At 43.6% G+C, this 10,021-nt stretch overlaps 1 protein-coding gene across 1 annotated transcript in view; it reads left to right on the forward strand.

Moving 5' to 3' along the window:
- Positions 1-10,021, forward strand: part of LOC134458708 (uncharacterized) — a 34,592-nt gene continuing 24,571 nt past the window's right edge. The window contains exons 1-9 of the mRNA XM_063211136.1: positions 1-35; positions 3,828-4,898; positions 5,919-6,001; positions 6,539-6,644; positions 7,486-7,617; positions 8,113-8,202; positions 8,551-8,682; positions 9,232-9,321; positions 9,862-9,933. Coding sequence (XP_063067206.1) covers positions 3-35; positions 3,828-4,898; positions 5,919-6,001; positions 6,539-6,644; positions 7,486-7,617; positions 8,113-8,202; positions 8,551-8,682; positions 9,232-9,321; positions 9,862-9,933 — 1,809 coding nt within the window. The 5' untranslated portion in view covers positions 1-2. The remainder of the gene's footprint in view (positions 36-3,827; positions 4,899-5,918; positions 6,002-6,538; positions 6,645-7,485; positions 7,618-8,112; positions 8,203-8,550; positions 8,683-9,231; positions 9,322-9,861; positions 9,934-10,021) is intronic.

Consider the following 10,021-nt stretch of genomic DNA (forward strand, 5'->3'; position numbering starts at 1 on the left):
TGATGGCATGGGTGATATTAAGCCTACTAATATGTGTGAGTATGAAATAGAATTGTTTTTTTCATGCAGGACATGGCCATTGAGTATATGAATGAGCACCGGTGGGTCTATTGTTCTTATGCATAATATGCCCATAGGCCTACTCCCAGGAAGGGAAAAATGGTCTAATTTGTTCCCATATCATCTTTTGAACAGAACTGGGGACAACAGGCCCCCGATATTTAGGAAGTGGATTAATGACACAATGTAATTCTTAAAATTGGAAAAAAATACGCTATACGCTGAAGGGATCTATTCAGCGATTTGAGAGAACCTGGAATACTTTCCTTACATATTATGACAGCATACAAGAACCAATTCATGAACAATAGATGACACCCCCCCCCCCTTTTTTTTCTTTTTTTCCCTCTGTGTGTGTGTGTGTGTGTGTGTGTGTGTGTGTGTGCGTGCGCGCACGTGCGTGTGCGCCTGTGTATGTTCATATTACTTATAACTCAATCACTGTCTATAGGCTAGCTGAGGGTGGGTAAATGGGTGGGAGTTTGGGGAGGGTTGTTCACTGAGTACATTGCACAATTGTAATTATACTGTGTTTTTTCTGAAGAAAATCAATAAAAACTGTTAAAAGAAAAAAAGAACTGGGGACAACACCCGGTCACTTGTCAATTCAGATTATTTTAGAAGGCAGATTAGGCTACGGCATAGTTTGTGAAAATTGTGTTAGCCTGTTTGGTGTCTGACATTCTGGGTGACAATGTAAAAGCACCAGCTTATGGATATGTAAATTGGATTGTGATTTTCTGGCGACAGCAGAGATCGGACATTGTTAAAGGGAAAAAACTTGAAAATGTGAATAAGTGAGGATTTAATGGAAACAGAGGTTATAGTACTTAGGCTATTATAAATCCACCACTGGGCCTATGTGCCCAGGTCAAAAATGTTTGTACTTAAGTGTATTTTAAATAGGCCTATATTTAATTTTCGATAAGTACTAATACACTATATTTTTTTAAGTACAATACTTAAATATGTTTTTAAAATATACTTATAGTTGAGTGTATTTTAATCACATTTTAAATACATTCATATTTTTAAAGTAATGTAGGCCCCTACTTAAATATAGTTTTAGAAAATATACTATTAGTGTATTGTATTTTAAGTGTATTTTAAATGTATTGGTATTTCTAAAGTAATGTGCTAAAGTGTGGTATTAGAAAATACTGTAGTGCAGGGTTTCCCAAACTGGGGTGCGTGCACCCCTGGGGGTGCGCGGCCTGGCATAAGGGGGTGCGTGAGCTGAATAGAGCAATGATGGATTTGTGAGTTTTTATCCAGCATTGATGAACATTAAGTCATTTTAATTGTATTTAGACTTGTATGCTGGAAGGTTCAATCTGAAGTGTAGTTTAACTCCTAGACTATTGGAAAAGAGGATTCCCCAAAATGAATATGCTTAATGTGCAGTGAATGCACAGTGAATCCATGCTTGCGTGGCCATAAGCACACCAAAATATTCGCTCAGGGGGTGCGCAAATCACATTGAAATGTAAAAGGGGGTGCGCAGGGAAAAAAGTTTGGGAACCGCTGCTGTAGTGTATTGTATTGAAGTGTATTTTAAGTGTAGCCTATTTGTATTTTTCAAGTAATGTGCTAAAATATGGTTTTATAAATATAAGTGTATTGCATTTTAAGTGTAGTTTAGGTGTATTTGTATTTTTAAAGTAATGTGCTTAAGTGTGGTATTAAAAAATACACTATAAGTGTATTGTATTTTAAGTGTAGTTTTAAATGTAGGCCTATTTGTAGGCCTATTTTTAAAGAAATGTGCTAAAGTGTGGTATTAGAAAATATACTATTAGTGTATTGTATTTAAGTGTATTTTAAGTGTATTTGTATTTTAAAAGTAATGTGCTAAAGTGTGGTATTAGAACATATACTGTTTAAGTGTATTGTGTATTTGTATTTTAAAAGTAATGTGCTAAAGTTTGGTATTAGAAAGTATATTTGAAATGTACTTAAAGTTAAGCATGATTTTAGTATATTAAGTACACTTGTAGGCTACAAATTGATTTTAGTACCAAAACTTAAAATGTGTTAAAGCTCTACTTAATTATATTTGAAGTGTATTTAAGTAAGTATACTATACTATAAGTTGTCCCAAAATAACACAACTTAAGTAGGCCTAGCCTACTTCTGCAGTGTGCTATAAAGTGCTTTCTTATGACCTTGAAATAGATTTGTAGCATACTTCAAATAGTTACACTTAAGCACACGTTAAAGTACACATTAAACATCTTTTAAAGTGAATTAGTAAGTATATTTAAAGTGTACTTACAGTTAAGTATGATTTTAGTATATTAAGTACACTTGTAAAAAGATTGATTTTAGTTCCAAAAAGTCAGCTTAAAATGTGTTAAAGCTCTACATAATCATATTTCAAGTGCATTTAAGTATACGATGAGTTGTCCCAAAATAACATTATTTAAATACACACTTTTGAAGTATATTTTAAATACAAAAATACATACTTATTAAGTATATTAAGTACACTTTTTTCATCAGGGTACCTTTTAAACCATAATTTTAGTGTATTTTAACCTAGGCTTATTTATTCATTACGCTTTGTAACATTAAATAACCTTCCACCTTCCATTTTGCTAATGTATTTTCATGGTAAAAACACCTTGAAGAGCACACCCAGATTTGCCAGACAGAACATTCCATTGACTTTGAAGGGGGTTTCATTTCTGGCAAATTAGAATTAGATTTGTAACAAAAATAGAACAACTTGGTATGGAAATCTATGGAGTACAATGAAGAGGGAAGTGTGGGTCACCAGATCAAAAAACAAAAAACAGCTGACAGCTAAGCATCAATGGTATCTGGGCTTTCATAACCCTCATGCAATGCCACTGCCATTGACTTCAATGTTAAACACAGTCAGGTCAGCAGTCTAACCCATGACTGTGGTTTTAAGTAATGAGCAAGGCTGAGACTTTTTAAAAGCCTCACGAAGCTTTTACTAGTGTTTAGAGTTAATTGGTTAATTCAGATGATTAGGTTAATAGCTTGTTTAGACAACCTTTTCATGATATGCTATTTTTTTTAGATAGGAATTTTGGGTTTATTTTTTTTTAGGGAAAAATGGCCTAATTTATGGCCTAATTTATTCCCATATCATCTTTTGAACAAAACTGGGGACAACACCTGGGCACCTGTCAGTTCAGATTATTTTAGTAGCACCTTATGGATATGTAAATTGGATTGTGATTTTCTGGCGACAGCAGAGATTACTGTTAAAGGAAAAACGCAAAGGGAAAAAAACGTCAAGAAAATGTGAATAAGAGAAGCAGAGGTTAAAATACTTAGGCTATATTATAAATCCACCACTGGGCCTGTGTGAGTATGAAATAGAATTGTTTTTTTATGCAGGACATGGCCATTGAGTATGAATGAGTATTGTTTTTATGCATTATATGACCATTTTAATATCCACACTCAAGAAGGGAAAAATAGCCTAATTTGCTCCCATATCATCTTTGATAATCTGAGTTAATCCCTCGGGCAAAGGTTTGGACTTTGAGTGGTTTTTGTGTCGTCCGTTCCCCCAACCCCCCCCCCCCCCAAAAAAAAAAAAAAAAAAACAAACAAAAACATGATAATACTGAAGCTGAATTGAGTGGCTTATGATATTTGTGTCCTTATAAACATACTGTATGTGTTCATACTATCTTCCTCAATAGCGTTTGTGTTTGGAGGGGAGTGTAGCTTTGTGAGTGGCTTTTGAAAGTTAAAGTACATGTTTGATGTCTTTCCTTTCCCGATAGTGTTCATGTTTGTCGTGGACCATCGACGTTGATGGTCCCAAAGGAGCTAGTAATGCTTGTAATGGAACCGACGTTGCAGGAAATGCAGTGACGGGCCAACGGGTGAACGGCAGCTTTCAGCTGCCCCAACCGCACCCGCCCCCAAACCCGAACCAAGCACGCAACCAGCAATCAACACTCTCCCTGCCGCAGCCGCCGCCGCAGCCACCCCCCATGGGTCACTTTGATGGACCGTACCCCCCTCTCCATCAGCAGCAGCAGCCTCCGCTAAACTCCTTCGAGGCCCAGGGCGACCTGAGCCAGCCCCAGTCCGAGGTGTCGGCCGCCCCCTACAGCCAGCCCAGGGAGACGGCCACCCTGGGCATGTTCTTCCACGATGACGATAGTGGTTCTGGTGTTGTTAACGTCAACGACGTGGTGAAGTCTGGAGGAGACACAGTCTGTGTTTGCACATGCGTCTGTGCAAATCGGCAGCCTTTTGGTGGTGGTAACTCCCCCGGCTCCGGTTTCTACCTACAGGTCACCGAAGATGCCCAGCAGGGCACGCAGGGCGAGGGCGACGCTGCAACCACCCGTCCTCCGAGCGTGCCCGCACCTGTCTCCCAGCAGCCAACCCCACCAGCCGCCTTCCCACTACAGCAGCAGCAGCAGCAGCCCCCAACACCAGGCACATGCTCCGCCATGGCTATGCCAATATCAGATTATCATCAGCCTTCTAATTACAAGCTGCTTGATTTCTCTACGCCTCAGTCACTAAGATCCAATCAGGCCATTGTCGCAATTCTCATTGTGACATTGTCGCCGCCGGCACCGCCTCTGTCTCTGCCAGAGTTGGCCAGCCTGGCCGCGGCAGCAGCGTCACCACTGATGGCTGGTGGTATTGGTGGTGAGGCGCCTGGCTCCGGTTTCTACCTGCAGGTCAGCCTTCATGCTCAGCAGGGCACACAGGGCGAGGGCGACGCTGCTTCTGCCGCCACTAGTCCTCCGAGCGTGCCCGCACTTGTCGCCCAGCAGTCTGTGTCCTACGGCCCGCCCGGCTACCCCTTACAGGACCTCCGGACACATGCCCAGGTAAACTACACAACATCTCCTGCTCCTCTCATGGTGTCTGCTTTGTGGTTGTTGTCGTTATTGTTGTGGTATGTTTGAGTTACACACTACTAACACACACACACACACACACACACACACACACACACACACACACACACACACACACACACACACACACACACACACACACACACACACACACACACACACACACACACACACACACACACACACACAGCCATCTAAAAGTACCTTGTATTGTTTCTTTGTGGGTTTCTGATCCCTAATCTTTCCTTAAAAAAGTCTGGACAGATAGATGAAGGTCTCCACCTACACTTGCCTGTCTGCTACACGTCGACACAAAACACACACTTGCGCAAATATTTTTTTAAATTTTTATTTCTCCTTTATTTTACTAGGGTAAAAACACATTGAGGCAGTTGCCTCTTTTTCAAGTGTGCCCTAGCCAAAAGAGCAGCAAAAACGCAAAACGCACTCCATATGACACACAGTACAGACAGAAACAAACAAGTCACAAAGACAACATGTACAGACAGCAAAGCATAAAAGATTGAGACATAAAAACATGCGAGACGTTACCATGGAGAAATAAGCAGGACATAACAAAAACATGCAAGCAAGACAAACAGCGCTCATCAATAAAATACACAACAAGGACATACGTAACAAGTAGACACACAAATAGACACGCACATACAGACAGACATATGCACAAACCCAGTATGATGAAGATGATGACGACATTGATGATAATGATATTATCAGTTCACTGTATGCGTTGGTAGATATTCGTGTATTTTTGTTTATGTGTTTTTGTGACAGTGAAACAGTGTGTTTGTGTGAGTGTGAGTGAGTGAGTGAGTGAGTGAGTGCGTGTGTATGTATACTCGCATGAATGTGTTTATGACGGAGGAGTGATATGTGGTGAAAATGCGGTGTACCATTTCGTCTGTCTTCTGTATTTTGCAGCCATTTCCTCTTCCTCTCAACTCTTCCTCTCCTGTTTTTGCCCTGTAGTGTAGCGGCGATGACAAGTGGGGAGACTGGCGCCCCCACCTGACCATTGACAGCAGTCAGATGGTCATGGGATACGACCCCAGGTATGTCACACCCATCACAAGTTATACACACACTGAAAAGAAACTACCATTAATAAATGTAAACTGCAGATACACCCAATTTAACCCATGCTCGTCTCGCATGCTCTCTCTCTCCCCTTCATTACCCTCACCCTCTCTCGTCCTCCTCCTCTCCCTGTCATCCTCCTCTCCCTGTCATCCTCCTCTCTCGTCCTCTTCCTCTCCCTGTCATCCTCCTCTCCCTGTCATCCTCCTCCCTCTCTCGTCCTCCTCCTCTCCCTGTCATCCTCCTCTCCCTGTCATCCTCCTCTCTCGTCCTCTTCCTCTCCCTGTCATCCTCCTCTCCCTGTCCTCCTCCCTCTCTCGTCCTCCTCCTCTCCCTGTCATCCTCCTCTCTCTGTTATCCTCCTCCCTCTCTCGTCCTCCTCCTCTCTCGTCCTCCTCCTCTCTCGTCCTCCTCCCTCTCTCGTCCTCCTCTCCCTGTTATCCTCCTCCCTCTCTCGTCCTCCTCCTCTCTCTGTTATCCTCCTCCCTCTCTCGTCCACCTCTCTCTGTCAGTCTGTCGTCAGTGAAGTCTGACTCTTCAGAGGCCATTCAGCCTGTAGAGACATACGAGTATGCACAGTCTCTAGGCTCCCAACCACTCAGCCTCCCCAACTTCCAGGTAAGTGTGTGTGTGTGTGTGTGTGTGTGTGTGTGTGTGTGTGTGTGTGTGTGTGTGTGTGTGTGTGTGTGTGTGTGTGTGTGTGTGTGTGTGTGTGTGTGTGTGTGTGTGTGTACTCCCCAGTGCATGTGTGTAGACTGATAAAGGTACAAAATATACCATTCCACAAATTTATTTCAAAGGGCTTCTATTTCGGACGTTCCATTGGAATCTTTTTCTGTGCGGTGGGTCATTGTTATCTAACTGTGTAGTACTTGTGTGTGAAGGGGCTGGTGAGTGGGTGTCTTTTGTCAGATGTAAATTGAGCAGCTATTTATGGATGAGTGCTCTATGTGCTTCACTGTATAAATCGCTTCATGACCGCACCTGCAGCATAGTATAGCAAAGTGCGTGACAGAAAGAAAGTGGATAGTACACAGTGGATAGAAGAAAGAAATTCGGTCCATGTGTTACTTATGTGACTTTGTAGAAGGGATGCCTCAAAAAATTCCAACAGGAAATGAGATTTTGAAAAGAAAAAATAAATGACCGCTTATTTCTTTTAAATATACAGTATTATGAATTGGTCGTCTTTGGGAGAAAATTATCTAAAGATCACGTTGTTTTTGCCTTAGTTAATGATGTATGGTGAGAGAAATAAGATTCAGCGGCTTACTAGCGTTTTCATTGTGCAAATCCAAGATGGCGGCCTCTTGTACTACAAAGTGTCATGCTTCAAGCAATTTACTGTTGATTGATTTACTGTGAGGGTCATCCAGGATTTCATGTGTCATTGCAAACCATTAACCTGTGTTTGTTTCGGTGCATGTGTTTCCAACCATTTTCCACTTGGTTTTACAAGGTCATCTTTGAGTGTCGCTTGGCTGAGTCGGGGCTGTGTGCCCCGGCCTTCCACTACTGCGAGGCCGTCAGTCTAGCTGTCCAGAAACAGACACCATATCATTCTATTGAATGCATCGCACAGGCCAACGAGGTACGCAAGCACAGCACACACACACGCACGTATGCACGCATGCAGGCACGCACGCACGCACGCATACACCTACGCATATGCACACACAAGCACACACACACACCCACGCACATGCACACACAAGCACACGCACACACCCTGTCACTTAGCGTAGTACATCGCACAGCTCTTTGAGGTACACACACACACACACACACACACACAAACACACACACACAGCCGTCTAAAAGTACCTCGTATTATCTCTTTGTTGGTTTCTGATTCCTAATCTTTGCTTAAAATCCAGATGTCTGATGTGCTCTCTGTAGATCTTTGACCTGTAGTGCATCTGATATTGAATCTAGCTCTGTGTCTGATATTGAATCTGGCTCTGTGTGTCTGTGCGTACGTGCCTGCTTGCGTGTGTGTGTGTGTGTGTGTGTGTGTGTGGGTGTGTGTGTGTGTGTGTGTGTGTGTGTGTGTGTGTGTGTGTGTGTGTGTGTGTGTGATTTGCAGATATCTGTCCGATTCTACGACCCCCAATTGAAGGAGAAGCCGGAGCAGGAGCTCTTCCTGAAACCTGATTGGCTGGACCGCCAGATAGAGGTCTCCGGAAACACACACACACACACACACACACACACACACACACACACACACACACACACACACACACACACACACACTAGACGGATAGATCAAGTTCTCCACCTTGTTTTTGCCTTAGTTAATGATGTATGGTGAGAGAAATAAGATTCAGCGGCTTACTAGCGTTTTCATTGTGCAAATCCAAGATGGCGGCCTCTTGTACTACAAAGTGTCATGCTTCAAGCAATATACTGTTGATTGATTTACTGTGAGGGTCATCCAGGATTTCATGTGTCATTGCAAACCATTAACCTGTGTTTGTTTCGGTGCATGTGTTTCCAACCATTTTCCACTTGGTTTTACAAGGTCATCTTTGAGTGTCGCTTGGCTGAGTCGGGGCTGTGTGCCCCGGCATTCCACTACTGCAAGTTGATCAGTCTAGCTGTCCAGAAACAGACACCATATTATTCTATTGAATGCATCGCACAGGCCAACGAGGTACGCAAGCACAGCACACACACACGCACGTATGCACGCATGCAGGCACGCACGCACGCACACACCTACGCATATGCACACACAAGCACACACACACACCCACGCACATGCACACACAAGCACACGCACACACCCTGTCACTTAGCGTAGTACATCGCACAGCTCTTTGAGGTACACACACACACACACACACACACACACACACACACACACACACACACACACACACACACACACACACACACACACACACACACACACACACAGCCGTCTAAAAGTACCTCGTATTATCTCTTTGTTGGTTTCTGATTCCTAATCTTTGCTTAAAATCCAGATGTCTGATGTGCTCTCTGTAGATCTTTGACCTGTAGTGCATCTGATATTGAATCTAGCTCTGTGTCTGATATTGAATCTGGCTCTGTGTGTCTGTGCGTACGTGCGTGCTTGCGTGTGTGTGTGTGTGTGTGTGTGTGTGTGTGTGTGTGTGTGTGTGTGTGTGTGTGTGTGTGTGTGTGTGTGTGTGTGTGTGTGTGTGTGTGTGATTTGCAGATATCTGTCCGATTCTACGACCCCCAATTGAAGGAGAAGCCGGAGCAGGAGCTCTTCCTGAAACCTGATTGGCTGGACCGCCAGATAGAGGTCTCCGGAAACACACACACACACACACACACACACACACACACACACACACACACACACACACACACACACACACACACACACACACACACACACACACACACACACACACACACAAGACGGATAGATCAAGTTCTCCACCTACGGTTGCCTTTTTGCTACACATCGAAACAAAACACACATTCTTTCTCTCTCTCTCTCTCTCTCTCTCTCTCTCTCTCTCTCTCTCTCTCTCTCTCTCTCTCTCTCTCTCTCTCTCTCTCTCTCTCTCTCTCTGTCTCTAACACACACACACACACACACACACACACACACACACACACACACACACACACACACACACTTTCTCTTTCACACAGACACTCACACTCTCTTGCTCCCTCTCTCTCCCTCTCTTTCTCTCTCTCATGCTCCTTCTCTCTCCCTCTCTTTCTCTCCCTCTTGCTCCCTCTCCCTCTCTCTCTCTCTTGCTCCCTCTCCCTCTCTCTCTCTCTCTCTCTCTCTCTCTCTCTCTCTCTCTCTCTCTCTCTCTCTCTCAAGGAGAAGCCGGAGCAGGAACTCTTCCTGAAACCTTGGCTGATGGATCAGCGGCAGCTGGACCGCCAGATAGAGGTCTCCGGAAACACACACACACACACACACACACACACACACACACACACACACACACACACACACACACACACACACACACACACAC

The sequence above is a fragment of the Engraulis encrasicolus genome, chromosome 11 (assembly GCF_034702125.1).
Source record: "Engraulis encrasicolus isolate BLACKSEA-1 chromosome 11, IST_EnEncr_1.0, whole genome shotgun sequence".
Taxonomy (NCBI): Eukaryota; Metazoa; Chordata; class Actinopteri; order Clupeiformes; family Engraulidae; genus Engraulis; species Engraulis encrasicolus.